The sequence below is a fragment of the Squalius cephalus genome (assembly GCF_949319135.1).
Source record: "Squalius cephalus genome assembly, chromosome: 17".
NCBI classification, from domain to species: domain Eukaryota; kingdom Metazoa; phylum Chordata; class Actinopteri; order Cypriniformes; family Leuciscidae; genus Squalius; species Squalius cephalus.
The window spans coordinates 12,526,935-12,545,798 of NC_137138.1; the positions used below are offsets into that span (position 1 = coordinate 12,526,935).

At 38.4% G+C, this 18,864-nt stretch overlaps 1 protein-coding gene across 5 annotated transcripts in view; it reads right to left on the bottom strand.

Annotated features, from left to right (window-relative positions):
* The window catches only part of unc5da (unc-5 netrin receptor Da), a 231,989-nt gene that overhangs the window by 6,276 nt on the left and 206,849 nt on the right, over nt 1-18,864 (bottom strand). For all 5 annotated transcript variants that reach the window (XR_013824019.1, XM_079898688.1, XM_079898690.1 and 2 more), the window contains 4 exons: nt 10,841-11,012; nt 7,888-8,115; nt 1,677-1,826; nt 286-450 (listed from right to left, as the gene is read on the bottom strand). Coding sequence is in view for 4 of the 5 variants with exons in the window: in XM_079898688.1 (XP_079754814.1) it covers nt 286-450; nt 1,677-1,826; nt 7,888-8,115; nt 10,841-11,012 (715 nt within the window). In the remaining variant the exon portion in view is untranslated. The remainder of the gene's footprint in view (nt 1-285; nt 451-1,676; nt 1,827-7,887; nt 8,116-10,840; nt 11,013-18,864) is intronic.

The window sequence follows — 18,864 nt, forward strand, 5'->3', positions numbered from 1 at the left end:
AATAATATCACTTGGATCAACACATTCAATATTTGATATTAATTGATCTGTATTAATTAACTTTTTTGATTGCTAAAAAACCTAATATCTGCATTAAATTATAAGTATTTTATGCTTTTTGGCATCAGAACCTCCAGATTTAAGGTTTAACCCACTTCGAAAAGATCCACTGTATTAAAAAAAAAATGGACCATCAATATTCCAAACACAAGACGATATCTTATTCTATTGCACCTTGTCAATATCTTTGTTTTGTTTTTATATAGGAGTTTTTGTCTTCCAAACCTCAGCAACGGTGGTGTAGACCTGTAGGATCTGCTCATGACCTTTGACCTGCCGAACACTGATCTTACACGAGAGCTGATTGGCTGCTGGACTGTAGCGTTCCAGAGAAAAGGCACACTGCAGAGGAGACTGGCTACTGCACCACACCTGAGAGAAGGAGAATTCCTGCACCAAAAGAGGAAGGAGGAGGAAAGAGTGAATATTTCAGTACGAACCAATAGCAACCAATATGTGCCTCCACTCCTCCTTATTGGTATTCTGCTGTCGGAGCCGCTGAAGCTAATTTACTTAGTGTCATGTCACTGACGGCCCTGCCAGAACACAGCCTAGTATGAAAAAAACAGCTCTTGCTATGGGTATTATTTGGATAAAAATGTGCCTGCGGTCATAAAGCTTTACGAAGAAAGGAATGGTGGGTAAACAGCATTGAGAAAAACACACTCTTGAGAATGTGTCATCCAAAAACAGAAACAATTTGATAAAATAATACAAATACTGACAAATAGCTCTGCTGGTGTAGCAAATAAAACTAAATAGAGAGTGCTGCTTTCCCATGCTCAACCTGACACCATGATACTAATGCTATGTAGTGATAGGGTGTTGCTACAGTCCAAGTGAAAATAAGCTCTATGAAGGGCTCTAGATATTTTTGGGTCTCTTCTTCAATATAAGTGCATTTTTTGGGGGATTGTTTTATTTTCTGGTAAGCAAAAATTGCTTAGAAATGCATTTGAGCACACCTCTCCTCAACAAGCTGCATGATTTGAGTCCATTTTAGACATACTAACTATATGTAACTTTGCAAGTACATGTCAACTAGCAGTCATTAGAGTATAATTAGACCGTCTGCTTAAACACTTTATTTTGATGCTCCCCCAACAGAAATTCTACTGACTATAAGTATCTTTGCAATTACATGTCAATTTATTCTGCTAACCGTAACCTAAGAGTCTACTAATACTCTAATGAGAGTTAGTTGACGTGTAGTTGCAAACTTGCTTATAGTTAGTAGAATGTCTGAAGTAGACTATCGATATAATGCGTAAACGTATTAAGCACCAAAGTTATAATACTCAGGATTATGGGCTTTGAAAAACAATAGTAATATATCACAGGTCTGCAATTTGTCCATTTAAAAAGTTTTTTAAAATATATTTAACTGACATTTTCCTGTTAAAACCATACAGGGTGAAAAGACATCCTTATCTCCAGCTAAATTCCTACCACGGCCTCTGGCTAAACTACCTTAAACAGAGCTGTATTAATATTCATATGACCAGTCAAATGAACACTGGAATTTGACATCTTATTAATATTCAGCCTCATATGCATATTAACAAAACTCATGCATATTCATACGGAGCGGGCATCCATATTTATGAGGACAGCACCTGGCAGGTGGTAAAAGGTTTGATGCTCCAGAGGAACTGGGGGATGTCCTGGATGGAGACCTGTAGGCTGAAAGAGTTCGCTCTGAAGAGCAGGGTCTTGGGTTCCTCCAGGAGACGCCCACCTCGACCCCGCTCCACGGACACCACCTCCTGCGAGGAAGAGTAAATACAGATATAAACGCTCATGCATAAACACGCACTGACACATATAATTCCCTACAACAGGAACAGAACTCAACTGACTGCTCACGTTTAAATTATTCAGCCGAAAAACAGCCCTCCCACGTTACACAACAGCTATTTCCTGGGTCTAGCGGCACCTTTAATCTTCGTAACCCGAGAAGATGAAGCAGAAAGTGATTAAAAACCTGCATCTAACGCGAGGCTGACGTTTCCAACCCCTAGACCAACAAACACGTCGAAGAAATGCCTGCATTGCATTTTTCATCTACAAGAATGGAATTACAATAACACCCTGGGTCTAAAATAAAAAATAAAATAAAAAAAAAACACAAAACTAAATCTGGAAACACAACAACTAATAAATCTAAAGGTACAATGCCTTCAATTACCAACTCGGTCGAACACAATGAACTAAGCTACCTTTCCTGTTTGCACAAATGCAACACGCACACAAAATGGCATGCAGAACAGGAGCGAGAGACACTGGATGGATAGAATCAGCATTGATGAAAGGCACGGGTGATTTTGTGCTCTTTGCATCTATTCTGTGGGAATTGTTGACAATGGCACAGTAGCATTAAAAGCATTAAGTCTCTCTCTCCTGCTTTCTCTCTCTCTCCGTCACAAAAGAAAGGAAAATAGTCTCTTGCTGTGATGGCTGCTGATCGATCCTGGCCTGAATTCGTTCAGTTTCCAGGGAGGAATTCATTTGCTGTTTTGTGAAATGCAAACAACACTGACAACAAAAGAGTACAAAAGAAGAGAAAAAAATCCTGAGTGAACGGCTGGGTAAACAAAGTGGAAGAGCGCTTTGGTGTGGAGAAATACAATCTTTGACCAGTCACTCGTGAATGTGTCCTGTTGGGAAAGAAGACTTCACAGAGCCAAGATCTGTCACACACACACACACACACACACACGCACACGCACACACACACACACGCACACGCACACACACACACACGCACACACGCACACACAATGTTGTGTTTTCATGTTTTATGGAGACTTTCCATAGATTAAATGATTATACTGTACGAACTGTATATTATATCTCCTAACTCTACCCCTAAACAAAACCATCAGAGAAAACTTTCTGCATTTTTATATTTTCAAAGAACTTCATTCTGTATAATTTATAAGCTGTTTTCTTCATTGAGACCAAAAAATGTCCCCACAAGGACAAGGATTTCGGATATTTCCATTTTTGGGGACATTTTGTCCGCATAATGTAGGGTTTACCAGGACTACACACACACGTTGGGTTTACATGTTTTAAAGGGACATTCAATGACTTCAATTGTTTTTATATTGAGAAATATTGAGGGCCCTATCTTGCACCCAGCGCAATTGACTTTGTACACCGACGCATGTATCATTCCTATTTTGCACCCGTGCACAGCGGACTTTTCCCTCCACAGACGCACGTCGGTTAACTAAGAAATACACTTGCGCTCCCCGGGGGCGGTTCAACGCAAGAGGAGGCGTGTTCCGGCGCAAACGTTCCCTCATGCTATTTTGCAGGTTTAGAAAACAATTCAGCCACTGACCGAAAAAAACTAGTTTAAAGTCAGTGGCGCGTTGTGCATGTTATTCATATGCTATTTTAAGGACGCATGCTTGGCCATGAACAATGTAGAGTGTGCACAACGCGCATACACTTTGATTCTCTCATCTACACAGAAGCAGCGGTTTTCATTTTTGCAAATACATTATTACGATATATAGATCTATATAGATAGATAGACAGACAGTTTATTATAAAAGCATACATCTAGCTTACACATTTACCCAAATTATCATACGCCTGTTTAACCGAAGTTAATTTGGGTGTGTTTATCCATCCCCAACGTCCCTGACGAGAACGTCGGTCTCCTCGGCTGTGAACTGCTCCTGGCGTGCGCCTGGCAAATCTGCCGTTATAATAGGAATCCGCTACAGAACAAGCGCGTCTGCTCTTAAAGGGAATGTGAGATGACGCTCTGATTGGTTTATTTCACGTTACGGCCAAACCACACCTATGAATAATGAAGGTACTTCAGACCAACCCATTTTAGATTTGCGTCGGGCACAAGAGTCATTTATCCCGCTGGTATAATAGCAACAGCGCCCGAGATCCGCCCACAAAGTTACTTGCGTTTTGCGCTTGATACTTGCGTTTCAGATCGTTAAAACAGGGCCCAGAGTCTTTTCACTTAACTCTTATTTTGTTGAGACATTATTCAGGTCACTCTACAAGATACATTGGTGTCCCTTGTATATATACACTACCATTCAAACGTTTTGGGTCGGTACATTTTGGGCCATTTTTTAGTTTTTTAAGAAAGAAAATAATATTATTCAGCAAGGATGCATTGAATGGATAAAAAGTGACCATAAAGGGTGTGTTCACAGTTGTAGTTTGGTTCTTTTGGTCTGGACCAAAAAAGAAAATGATACATTTATTCCTGGTTCACTTAGCGTTCACACTGTTATTTTTAACACCAAACTTAAAGATTAAAAAAAATAAAAAATACGTATGCGGGTGACAAATGCGCAGCCTTTGAAATAAGACAGCAAGTCTCTTTATTTTCTCACTTTATTTTATGTTTTGAAACATTTGCCAGTAAAATGATCTTAAAATGTCAATCCTGTTTCAATAATTATTTATGGTACACAACTGATAACTGAAAAATGTAGAAGGAAGCACCTTGTAGTTTTTACAGCCTTCAACACAGGGCTTGTGATGTCAAACTAAACTTTAAAACCTTAAACCCTGGAATATCCCAACATATATTGAAGTTTATTAATTTAGCTCGAATGTAAACACACTCCAGACATCAGTACTTTGTTTGTGTGTGTGGGTTTGGGAGAGAGAGAGAAAAATAGAACCACTAATTCAGTTTGTGTATGTCTTGAGGCTTCAATACCACACAAAGACATCTCCACATCTCCGTAACCGAGAAGAAAAGATCCATGTGAGACATTAAATATAAATGACATATTATGCTTTCTTCATAAAGTGAAGAGATTGTAAGTTATGTGTGTGTGTACAACAAAGACTTCTCTGAAGCTGTGTCCGCTCAGCTAGACGTTACACCTAACAGAATGTAAATCAATTTTAACTTGCGTTCAGAAAATATTCAGTCACGTAGTGATCGCATGAAGTATGCGAATGGCTCACCGTGTCTTTGTAATTTAAGAAGCCATTCTATCAGTTAGCAGGAGATGTGTGTGTGTGTGTATGAGATTGGTCCAGCTGACTTTCAGTGGAGCGTAAAACCAGAGTACCCACAGGGCATGACGGCTAGCCATAACATGCTGCCCCATGAATGCAAATATCCAATAAGCTGTGGATTTCCATCTAATGTCATATGCAGTATGAAGGAAATATATATCATGACATTTAAGAAGCCTACATCTGTGAATGCCGAAAACACATCCAGCGGAATGAATGAATTTCCATGCTGGTTTGAATGAACTGCTGGATTCATCAAGTCCAAAGCATACTTTGCGTTTTACACGTACGTTAGGGTCACCGTACAGTGAGTGTACTCAGTATGCGCATGCTGAATAAAAAGAAGAGACAAAGCCACTTGTAGGCAAGCTTGCAAGGTTAGCAAAAAAGAAAAGAAAAGAAAGGCGAAACGTTTACTAACGCTGTGTTAAGCAGGGAAGGAGACCAGAGCAGTTTTTTGAGTGGATGTCAATGGAGGAGAGGGAAAAAGTCTTAACATTTAATGAATCGACAACCTATCGGCTAATCTTCAACATGTTTGCTCTTAATAATTAGTTTTGGATTAATTTATTTTTAGAGTTTACATTAAAAACATTGTGTTTTATAAGAGAAGTCACGGACAATTGGGCGACTCAGTTTACGGCACTTCTCATTCATTTTTATGGTATCCGCAAACAGTGATTGACTGTTGCACAACTGAACAAAATACAATGACGTCAAGACTGTAATGTCATTGGTTATCAAGGCACACGTAACCAAGTTGGCTGTTACACTTTCTCCAGTGGTAGATCCACTGACCCACGTATCTCCCAATAATAAGACCATCTCTGAGAAGAGACAGAAACGTGTGCAAGTTACAACAACTATGGATGGATATGTGGATTGATGGATAGAGATTGTGCGAGGAGGTTAGAAAGCATCTGCATTTGTACAACTTCAGCCTAAAAGATGATAAAGATGGGTTATAATTTGTGGCGAGAGATTGCTCAGGAGGGGTAGTACAAGTTGTCATAATGTGCATGCATCGACCGCCTGTGTACGTGTACATGTCAGATTGAATATATAGCTCTAACCACTGCATTTTTTTCTTAAATCAGGATTTCTACATGTATGGCAGCCATTCCATTCCAGTGTCTGTTGAATTCCAACACAGGCACACCTCATTCTACTGAATGAGGTGCTGATTAGGTGATCACCTGAACCAAATCTTATTTAATGAGGAAAAGTATAAAAACCACTGCTGTGGTCATCACTATCATCTTGCATCAGGACCAGCTGGGTGGCAAAAACAGTGCTAGTAGTACCTCAAAAGTAATTGGAATAAAAAAATAACTATTGACCATGCCAGAAGAGCTGAAAAGGAAAGTTTTGAGTGAGGAAAAGAGGGGTTCAATTCTGGCTTTACTGGCAGAGGGATACAGTGAGCGTCGGGTTGCTTCCATCCTTAAAATTTCAAAGACGGCGGATCATAAGAACAAGGTCAAGCAGCAGACATTGGGGACAACAAAGCTACAGACCGGCAGAGGGCGAAAACAACTCTCCACTGACCGGGATGACCGCCAACTCATTCGAATGTCACTCAAAAACTGTAGGATGACATCAAGTGACCTACAAAAAGAATGGCAAACAGCAGCTGGGGTGAAGTGCACGGCGAGGACGGTTCGAAAAAGGCTCCTAGGGGCAGGGCTAAAGTCGTGCAAAGCTAGAAAAAAGCCCTTCATCAATGAGAAGCAAAGAAGAGCCAGGCTGAGGATTGGAAAAGGAAAAGATCAAAAGGATTTGATTGTAGAGGACTGGAGTAAGGTCATCTTCTCTGATGAGTCCAATTTTCAGCTTTGTCCAACACCTGGTCGTCTAATGGTTAGACGGAGACCTGGAGAGGCCTAAAAGCCACAGTGTCTCGCACCCACTAGGAAATTTGGTGGAGGATCGATGATCTGGGGGTGCTTCAGCAAGGCTGGAATCGAGCAGATTTGTCTTTGTGAAGGATGCATGAATCAAGCCAGGTACAAGGTTGTCCTGGAAGAACACTTGCCTCCTTCTGCTCTGACAATGTTCCCCAACTCTGAGGATTGTTTTTTTCCAGCAGGACAATCTCCATGCCACACAGCCAGGTTAATCAAGGTCTGGATGGAGGACCACCAGATCAAGACCCTGTCATGGCCAGCCCAACCTCCAGATCTGTCCTGAACCCCATTGAAAACCTCAGGAGGAAGATGGATGGTCACAAGCCATCAAACAAAGCCAAGCTGCTTGAATTTTTGCACCAGGAGTGGCATAAAGTCACCCAACATCAATGTGAAAGACTGGTAGAGAGCATGCCAAGACGCATGAAAGCTGTGATTGAAAATCAGGGTTATTCCACCAAATATTGATTTCTGAACTCTTCCTAAGTTAAAACATTAGTATTGTGTTGTTTAAAAATGATTATGAATCTTTCCATTATTCGAGGTCTGACAACACTGCATCTTTTTTGTTATTTTGACCAGTTGTCATTTTCTGCAATTAAAAGCTCTAAATGACAATATTTAAATTTGGAATTTGGGAGAAATGTTGTCAGTAGTTTGTAGAATAAAACAAAAATGTTAATTTTACCCAAACACATACCTATAAATAGTAAAACCAGAGAAACTGATCATTTTGCAGTGGTCTCTTCATTTTTTCCAGAGCTGTACTGTACATTGAAAGGCTTTGAGTACAAATGTGAGCGTACAGTATACTTTGGGCTTAGCTAGCGGGTCAGGATCCGAGACAACATATGTGGTTATCAATAATGTACACGCACAAACAAACTTGAAATTCTTTACACACCTGAAAGGCATGGGGCATATCATCGACGCAGTACACTCGAATACTGTAGTTGAGGAAGTTGGGCTCCATGTTTCCAAACACAGCCAGTCGGAGTCTCTTCCCAGCCGCCTGTGTGAGGGCCTCTCCCACTAAAGCGTAACACCCCGGCCTCTCCACCAACAGGTGGCAGCACTGAGTGTCCAACAGGCAGTAACAATTAGTGCTCTCCTCTTCCACAGTCATCACCTCCTGTCAGGAATACACAGACACTCACAGTCAAAATCCAACTGTTGATGAGTCATATGTAAAATTCTTACACAACATCGACTGCGATTAACACTTTATTTTGATGTTTCACCTACATGTCAACAAACTCTCATTAGAGTATTGGTAGACTGTCTGCTTAATATCTGCTAACACTTAAGTGACGGTCCATCAACAGACATTCTACTGACTATAAGTAACTTTGCAAGTACATGTCACCTTATTCTACTAACCCTTCCCAAACAGTCTATTAATCTGAGCTAATACTCTAATGAGAGTGAGTTGACATGCAAGAGCAATGTTTCTTATAGTCAACAGAATGTCTAAAGGGATACTTCATCAAAATAAAATACAACCGGTTTTGCTATTGGGGACAACTGTGGTGACTGATAATGTCACAAATCTATCAAAACCTGTTTACATTTTAAGGGCCAGATTTTCTAAACCGGGCAAATTAGCGTGAGAGCGCAATTCCAAAAAAGTGCAGATGGGAGTGGAAAGTTCAGCACCTGATCTACCGACGACGCACAAATTAAAGAACACAGATGCAGCCGGATCATTTCCATAAAGACCAACGCAAGCTACCAAGAGCAGCGCAAATTAGCGTCTGGTTTAAGACATGCTTTTTTGGGGCGTTACATAATGGCGCAAATACCAGTAAATTGACTAGTGCAAACCTAAGCAAATCACCTTGCATAATTCATTTAAATATTCTCCTCCCATAAATTTTGCGTCTGAAAGAAAAACTCCTACAAATGCATATGCAATAAGGTCAGCGCCCTGTCCAACCCTGTTAGTAAATCCTGACAGTATTTTTTTAACACCAAAAAGAGGGTGTAAGCGGTTGGTAAATCTGGCACTAAAACTTTAAACTTTCACTTTTTCCATATTTATAACACTTTTAATTATGACAATGCATGACAAAATGCTTGAGACTGCGGCTGAGTAGAAACATTCTGCCACTTTTAAAAAAGTAATACAAGTAGCAAAAAGTGAATGGAAATGTATATCTTTCGGGAAAAAAAACATTTAAAATTTTAATTAATTATACATTTAAATATATGGTTTGATCATTTTATATTTATTTTAGTATTTTATTAAAGTATTAAATTACAATTTATTCAATTAAATGGTAATACATTATTGATATAATCATTTACAGGAAAAATACTGCAATATAAAATCTGCACTAACTACAATTAAACTTCCTAAGGGTTTTTAAGTGATTTCTTTGGTGAAAATCCATGAAAACCACCAGATGGTGTGTAACCTGTTATGTATGTAATTGTTAATTAAATGTTTTAGAACATCTGATTTCAATTAGTGTTTTTGAATAGCCTTCCCCATCTTGAAAACCAACATAATTGTTTACCTTCACTTAAGTACTAAAGTACGATATGCTGTAATGTTTATAGTACAAGTATGATTATTAGAAACATCCAAGAATATCCATGCTGATCGACTGTTTTTCTTTTCTAGAACATGGTTCAATTGCTTTTAATGCAAAGTAGGCCTCGTTGTCATAAGCACTGACAGCTACTTACTTTTGGCAACCCTGAGGCTTTTCACAGGCCGCTTCACTTTATAAAATCCTCAGTCAGCATAAACGTACATACACATGTTAGAGAAAGGTGAAGATCTTTAGCTGAAATTATGCATCCCTTTTCTTTATAGCTCTGCAGATGGAAGCACAGCTTGATTATTATTATATGCATCTGGTATTTGAATGTCAGGAACAGTGGGTGTGTAGCGGCCAGCAGGAACTCTGAGTCCAGGGTCTCCATTTCACCGGCTGAATATAGCTGAAGCTAAGCATAACTTTGCCCCCTGAAGCGACCCGAACCATTTGTGACGGCGGAAAGCTTGATATTTCATGTCTAAACACACCATCGCACAGAAACCATTGCCTATTACCCACAAATCAGTGGGTGCACATTAAAGTGTGCTTTCTCTCTCTCTCTTTCTCTCTCTCACACACACAGTAAAATGCACAAAAAAAGAAAAGGTGTTATTCTCAATTCTGCAGGGACATTACTCTCTACCCACCTATCACATGCTCTCGCATTATGCCTGCTTGAAAAAGCTTATTATTTCAAACAACTGTCAAAGGTCTCCGCGTCTTTAACACAGCGTCAAAATGACTCGATTGCACCGAAAGAAAAGGAGTTGATTGGTATTGTGATGTGTCTTTGAATTAGAGAGTCTGCGTTTGATTATAGTCTGCTGAAATGTCAGGTCGCACACACACACACTTGCTGCACTACACTAATACAAACAGAGATGGTTTCTCCAGGGTCGGCTTGTGTCAGTGAGCTCCAGCTCAACTTTGATGAAGTTTCTTTCAACATGTAAGAGCAGTATGAATCCGCTCTTATACAGTAAATAACAGCAAAGTATCAAAGGGAAAGGACTTTGTTAATAAGAGAAACACAGAGAGATGCTCTTAAAAGTGCACTCAATGTAGGAACATCGGTCTACGATGAAGAGGGCATATCTATTGATTCTGTCACATGGTGACCTTTAGCATTTTAACTTCAGAATAACACTTCAGTTCTTATAATTGCCAGCAGAACACACTGCTGTTTCCCATTAAACTACATGATTCAGAGTTTAAATCATCTGCACTCATTCAAGGCTTCCCTATCCAGCACGTTGGTTAAAGACTAACTTGAAGGGTTTAACAAAGATACTGTTCTTATGTCAGCCTTACCTCCCAGTTGTTGTCCTGGGTTTGTCTCTTAAGCTTGATATTCCAGTCTTCTGAACTCACATCTGCACAGTGGGCTATCGTCAAGGCAACAGGGCAGGAAAGGGTCAGGCCAGGAGGGCCGTACGTTACCTCAGGACTCAAAAGTATCTCCTGACCTTCATCAGACAAAGCACTGCAGGTAAAGAGACAGAAAGAGAGATTAACTGATATTGTTAAAAAAATTTTTTATTGTGGCTATGCTAATACTGTTGGTTCCTAATGATTTATCACTGTGTTTTTTTCCCTCATTTGTAAGTTACTTTGGATAAAAGCATCTGCTAAATGAATAAATGTAAAAGGTAATGCTTCTGATTCTACTTAATTGGCACTAGAGATCAGATGGAAACACACACACAGAAAAAAAAAAAAAAAAAACACTAAAAGGTTGGAATTGACGTTTTTCTAAGCTCCGCACCCCTTGGTTACAGCAGTTAACTCTGACAAGCCTTACGAAAGATCCCATAGGAGTGAACTAGAGATTTCAGCATGATTTGCAATCAAATGTGCTCATAAGGTTTTAAAATTGATTGGATACTGTCCTTTACGTGGGCTGGAATCAATTGTGACATTTATTTCAAGATGAGGAAAAAAAATGTTTGTGTCCTCTCTGGGTACTTTTAAGTGACCTGTGAACAACATTAAATCATATTTTTGGATAGTCTCCCAAAAACATATTAAACATTTCAAACACTGAGTTCCAACAGAAAAGAGATTAAACTAGAGGTCAGCAACAGTTGTTAAGGCAGGACTTAGCGTAAGGTCAGTTCAGTGCCATTCACACTCAAGTATGTCAACTATAATGATAACTATACGTAATAAGTTTTAATAAGTCCACATGACAGCCATAACACTAACGAGGAATGACACTGTTGAAATCACATTCAGATTTTTTTTTTTTTTTTTTTTTTTTTTGCAGCTGATGAACGATAAACATTAACAGCCAGTCAGAATCCAGCGCCTATAATAAACAATGTTTATGTGCACACTCCCATGATTTTGCTAAATAAGGCATATTTTGTTGATCCTGGAACATTCCTGTCCTAAAATTTAGTCATACCCCTAAACCTACTTATCCCTGAAATCAGAGAGAAATAATAGCTAAATAATACTGATGTTGAATCACCTAACCCTGGTTTAAGCCTAAACTTGAAAAAACTGTAAACATGTCCCTCAAATCTGATTCGTTGATTGGAATGGTGTTCCAGGATCAACAAAGATGTTGATCCAGGAACATGTTGCACTTGGTGAAATATGATAATTATTATGAATTATCACTGTGAATTATCAATTATTACTATTATGTGCACTGTGTGAACATAGTAATTTAGAAATGATTTCACCCCATAATAATGGTATGCGTTAAAGCAGTGAAAGTACCAGTGAATTCATTTAAATTTTTCTAAAACGTTTCCCCCAAATTGAAACTTCCTGTCCACTATTAAAATAAAATACAGATCAAGAGAACAACTTGTGTGAAATGCTCATGGGAAATCCTCGCTCAATATGTGCTGTAGTGTCAAAATAACAGTATTGATTTCACCAGAAGATGCCAACGTTAAAATAAATGGAATTTATTTGGTTAATAAACACGAGGGCGAGCTACTGGGATCAAACATTAGCTAGAAATACAAGCAGATTTGTTAATGGAAACATGTCAAGTAGCCACACAGCTCTCCATGCAAACACAAACACAACAGATTAGCCTGCAAACTCAGCGCTAATACAGATATATTGTACTTTGTGCTGGTTGAAGTGATTCCAGAGGGCAGTTGGACTTGATCGGGTGTGGAGATCAGTAAGTGTGTGTGTGTGTGTGTGTGTGTGTGTGAGTTCACTGGTCGATGGTGTTGTTTGAAGTGCCTTCTGAGGAGCCTGGTGACATATTGAGACAGTTTGGACGTGTTAGCGTCGATCGATATGACTGCTGTGGATCCTCAACAAGGATTAGTCATCTACAGCAGGGGGAGTTCACACTAGCCTGGGTGGCGCCATGGAAAACACACTGACACAGCAGATTACATGAACCAGACACCTGCTGTCAACAGAACCAGGATGATTTACCGTTCATTACTCTGTGCAGAGATTCAAACTATATTTTAACACTGAGTGGTGTTTGTCCATGTGCACCCATGATGCTAAGGTGTTCTCAATAGTTTTGCTTGGGTGTTTGTTACATTGTAACTAGCCCAAATCTCCATGTTAGGACATTTCTACCAGTTTTATTGTCGGACAGGAAAAAAACACAATAGATTAGGGTCTAATTTGACTTTTGCTTCAGAAAACTCCTAATTACTGCTTATTAATAATTTGTAAGGAAGTTAAGTTTAGATATTGGGTAGGATTAAGGGATGTAGAATATGGTCATGCAGAATAAAGCATTAATATGTGCTTTATAAGTACTAATAAACAGCCAATATCCTAGTAATATATGCAACGAGTTAATAGTGAGAATCGGACCCTACACTAAAGTGTTACCAAAAAATCCAATGTCCTAATTGCTTAGAATAGTAATAGCTTAGCTTTCCTCAATAATCAGTTGTTACAGTATAATCTCTTATATTTAAAGCACAAACAGGCCGAAGTTCAACACTTAAATGCCCAAAATAAGATATTCTGAAGAATACTGGTAACCAAATAGTTTTGGTAACCATTGACTTCCACTGTATGGACAAAAAGAAGAAAGTTCTGGAACAACATGAGGTATGAGTAAATGAGGAATGAATATTAATATTACCTCTTTAAGGTAATGGATTTTGACAACAGCTCGCTAGTAATGATGCTTCTGATGAACATAAGGGAACGTAAGTGTTTATTTTACAACCGGAGCCGTTTTTCATTCTAAGCAGGTGACAAGCTGAGACAGCCGTCCAATTACAGTGCTCGACACTGTGTCGTACCAACAGGCCAGTCACTTAACAACCTTCTAATCGCTGTCTCTCTCCATCTGCACTGTTTGTTTACATGTTGATTTATTTATATTGAATAATTACCCGTTTCCTCCCAACTTCCTCCATTTATTGGCATTGCCTCCAAACTCTTTTGTGTCTGAAATAAAAGCAATTAACGCTGATGAAGCAGCTAAGCTTGTTTTGCCATTCTGGAGAGGAGAGAGAGCGTTACCTGACATTTACAGTCGTTTAATGAAACTCCAGCAAACACTAGAAAAGCATTCAGGCACATAAAACGCATATCAAATGAAATATCAGGAACAGCGGTAAACAAATGAAAAACAAGGGGCATCCATATTGATTGAATCTGTGGATGACACCCGCATGCTTTTCAAACAAATAACAGAGTTATTAATTAAAATGATGTGGAGACCTACTATGATAAGATAACTATGATAAAAAAGTTGTTCTCTAAAGTTCTCTTTAGCCACAGGGTTAGCAACACACATTAACTAAAATGAAAATAGTTTAACCTTGTTTTATTTCAGCTAGTTGCCAAGACAACATTTCTCATTTTCTCAGTACTTAATGTACTAAATTAACTAATATAAAAATAAAAGCTATATAGACTTACTAAATTTACTTTATAAACTACTAAATTACTAAAATGTTCAAATGAAAATGTAAAACATAAAAATAAAATATTAATTAAAACTATAATAAATCACTCTGTAAATTTGGTCAATCCATTCACATTTGCAGATAAAAATCCAGTCATCATCAATCCCAACTCATATTACCTTTTCCCATGTGGAAGACAAAGAGCTATCAAAATCAAACCATTAGTTGTTTTTTAAAGCTACTTGCTTCCATATAATGAAAATGCATCTGGCAAGTTCAGTTGTATTAAAATGACTTGTTTACTAAAACGAAAATAATATATTTTGCCCATGTCTAGTTCATCACTACACTAGCATGTCTTATACTTACAAAATGAACATGTAACTTGCTAAAAAGCATTTGTTTGTCCTTTGGTTATATGTTAAGCCTATCTCATCTAGAGCACCAAGTGAGCCACAACGCCTCTGATTGTGATTCTTACGTTTTCTCCTTTTTCCTCCTCGTACAGACACAAGCCTAGAGAATTGAAACCGAAACGGTTCCCTGAGGAAACCACCTCAACAAGCATCTTCATTGCATTTTGTGCCACAGGCATTATGGCCTGATCAATATGAACAATTATCCCTTTTAGATCACAGTGTCTAAGAGAAGGGAAGTATTTGACTATAAAACCCTGTTCACACTTACGGGAATTTTGACATGGGAGGTCATCAGGCAGTAACACTTTATTTTGATGGCCACTTAAGTAACTTTGCAACAACTGTCAACTAGCAGTCATTGGAGTACTGTATTAGTAGACTGTCTGCTTAATATCTGCTAACACTTCATTTTCATTGTCCCCCAACAGACATTCTATTGACTATCAGTATCTTTGCAGCTACAGGTCAACTTATACTACTAACAGCCTAGTTGACATGTAGTTGCAAAGTTACTTATAGAATGTCTAAAGTAGACCATGGAAATAATGTGTAACCCATCAGGCTGTATTGCTGGTCGCTTGAAGGCATTCATAAAGCTAGATGCCCTAATGTTATTTATAATGGTAAACTTTTGAAAATATTGCTGCTCGTTCCATTCTGACAAGGAATGTGTTTCCTTGCAGCTAAAAAACAATCATTCTGAAGGAGAATATTTTTATGAAAATTTCATCATCGTATCATCAAAGTTGAACAATCAATGATTAAGTGCATTAATTGCCGTACACTACCTATCAAATATTGTGGAATAATTAAAATTTAAGATGTAAGAAGTTTTAAAATGCCATTTATTTCCAGCAGCCATTACTTTAGTGTCACATGGCCCAACAGAAATTATTGTTGCTCAGTTATTAATTATTGTTGGGGCACAATTATTAATAACGGTTCTTATTATCAATGTTGAAAACAGTTTAATATGTTTTCTTCAGGATCCTCTGATGAATAGAATTTTCAAAAGAACAGCATTTATATGAAATAGAAAACTTTTGTAATATTATTGTCTTTACCATCACTTTTTGATACATTTAGTGCATCCTTGCAGAATTGAAGCATTAATTTATCTCTAAACTGAATAATCTCCCTCTCTCTCTCTCTCTTTTTATTTTAAAAACTTTTGTTATAGTTTCCACAAAAATATTAAGCAACAAAAACATAATTTTATTGTTATTATTTTTTCCCTCTATGTGGACTTTTCCATCATGTCTTCACTAAACAGTAAGGGAGCTGTTTATTTGCATACAATTTTAATGCTGTCAAAGACTTGGACATGCTTACTGTTGCCAATTTCTTTGTTGCTGTAAATTCCTGTCAGTGTAACAACCATTAAATACTGCAGTCTATCCCTGTCAAAAATGACTGCTAGCTAGCATGCATGGTTCCAGCCATTATTCATTTCCCATGGTTCATCAAATGTAAGGAGCCGGAGATACAGCGCTAATAACAAGGAGATACATCACCTATTGATTTACAAGTTTAATATCCGCCAGGATAAAAAACCCCAAAAAAAACAACCAAGTCTGCTTTCATTAACACAGTGTGAATCATTTCCTAGTAATACAAAATGTTCCGTGTGATGTCCAGGTGAATCCACAGGGAAGGGTACAGAAGAGCTTTAAGCTCTGCAAATAACTCAGAGGTCTGAGCAAACTCAATCCCATCACTGTGAACAAATAAAAAGAGTCTCTGATTGATCCTTTTTCATGACTCTGCTCTCAATAGCCGCTGTTATGAGGACTCTGGAGATCGTGCGGCTAAATTTAGGAGGTTCTGCAGATTGATTTCTGCCTCTCTCTTCTTCTAAACCCCCTCCCTCCACTTTCTGTAGATGCTTTGTGGTCAGATTTCAGTGTTGTGGATTGAATTTCTCCCTGCCACTCACCACAACTGTCAAAAGATAGGCTTTGACTGACAGTTGGGCTGAGCAGCTAGCATTTGACTGACGGATAGCTGCGCGGCGGTGGTGTTGGCGCGTCGGACGGGAGACGGGGAAGCAAACAGCTCTGAGCTTATCGGACGCTAGCAGGTACCTTCATCTGCGAACTTGCTGAGATTGAGGTTTTCATCTTTGAGCTCTGAAGAGTCTCTGAACACTCATGACCTTTGATCTCTATCAATCCCAGCAAGCCTACGACTGCGACCGAGGGATTGGGAGCAAAGAGAAAGTGTCTTCTGTCTGAGTCGAGGTGACATTATAGTGAGTTGTGCAACTTTAGTTTGAAATCCTTGGTCGTTGAAGTTTGCTTATAATTTTTGGAGGGTTAATCCCAGAGTTAAGCAGCTCAACAGAACAAAGCAAGTGACATTCTGGGAGATTTCCTCACTGGAAATACAAGCTGCGCTACGTTTTAAAGCATCCCTACACAGTGTTCACATCTCCCTAAACACTCAGCAGGGGATATCTGTTGAAGTTCACTGTACTTGACAAAACGTGTTCAATTGAAACAGCTTGCAAACACAGATTAGAAGTTTGAGATATGAAAACATAAAATACTGTGTAAATAATTCTAATATAAATGATCATCCTTTCATATCTAATGGACCACTCAACAACTGTATGTTTCCTTTGGAAAAAAAAATAGAGTTCCAGACAGTATATAGATACTGTATATGACTTCACTTAATGTTAAAAGTGTCATTTCTATACATGGAAATGTCATGTAAACTAATAAAATCTTAAAAGCTTTTTCTAATTAATATACATGTGACTAGCTCTAAAATATTTTATCAGGTAGAAATTGTGAATTCCTTAAAAACATTTTCCTTATTCTGTAAATCATGAACAACCGAAAGAGCCATGTAAATTCATTCATTTAATACAGTGGGTTCTCTGAAGAACATTCAGTTCCAAAAATGTCTGTAATCCAAAAAATAAAATCATTTAAATTGTAATTATAATGCCCAGTGTTTAAAATAAACAAGATTGAAATAGCCAGGGGGCTTTTCGAATGTTATTGTGAACAATGGGTGGCCTTGGAGTCAAAAAGGTGGAGAAGCATTGATTTATCATGCTTACACCATAGTGTGATGTCTACAGTGCTGGTCTCAGGTCGAGTACAGTGCCATTGTTTCAGTCACCATCTTTTTTTCCCTTGTTGCGACAGGATGGCACAGCTGGCAGATAACCTGCTGAACTTGGATGTGTTTAACCACTCTCGCACACAGGCCCAGCATACTAACGCTATGAAAGTACACCTTTTTATACACAGGCCTGCTGCAATAACTACAGCTAAGGGAGCGAGACTGAAGGTAAGAAAGAAAAATTGAGCTACAGAGATGAGAATAAAAAGAAAAATGCCCTACTGATAACATCAGCATGTTGTGTTTTGGATGCTGGTGAGCATATTCACGTTGTCGATAACAAAACGTGGATGGAAACTTGGCTAGTGTCACCTTCTAATAGAATTACAACTTAAATTTCTACTATAAGGCAGCTGTCTAGTGTGCTCATGTTTTTACTCATGTCTGACCTCGACCAACTGAACAGAAGAAATGAACCAGAGAAGATTTCCACATCAAAAAAGGCGGAGCCTCAGAGCACACCTACCTATTACGTCATCGACACGGACCAATGGTAGTTTGAAGTTGTTCACCAGCCAGAGCGAACTTTTCCTGGAAAGTTTACTCTGGAGTTCAAACAAAGTTCCAAAGTTCGAACTCCAGAAACAATCTCCAAACGGATTTCGTTTTGGCCTGGTTTTGTTCAAAATGATGTTACAACAGTTTGTTCTTTGATTTTGTTTGAAGCATATTGGGGCCTTTACAGCCATTGGTTTGGGTAAAATAATTAGTTTTTAATAATTTTATTGATACCTTTCAGTATTAAATGATTAATAAGGATTTAGCTGCCATCTTGGGTGTATTTCACTAAGTTTGTTGCAAATCTCCACAAAAAGTCTTAGAATTTGGCAAAAATGAGTTGTCTTACAAGACAGCATAATTAAGTTGGATAAGTCTCAGCATCGGGCCTATTATGCTTCAAAATTATCTTTCCGTATAGGCA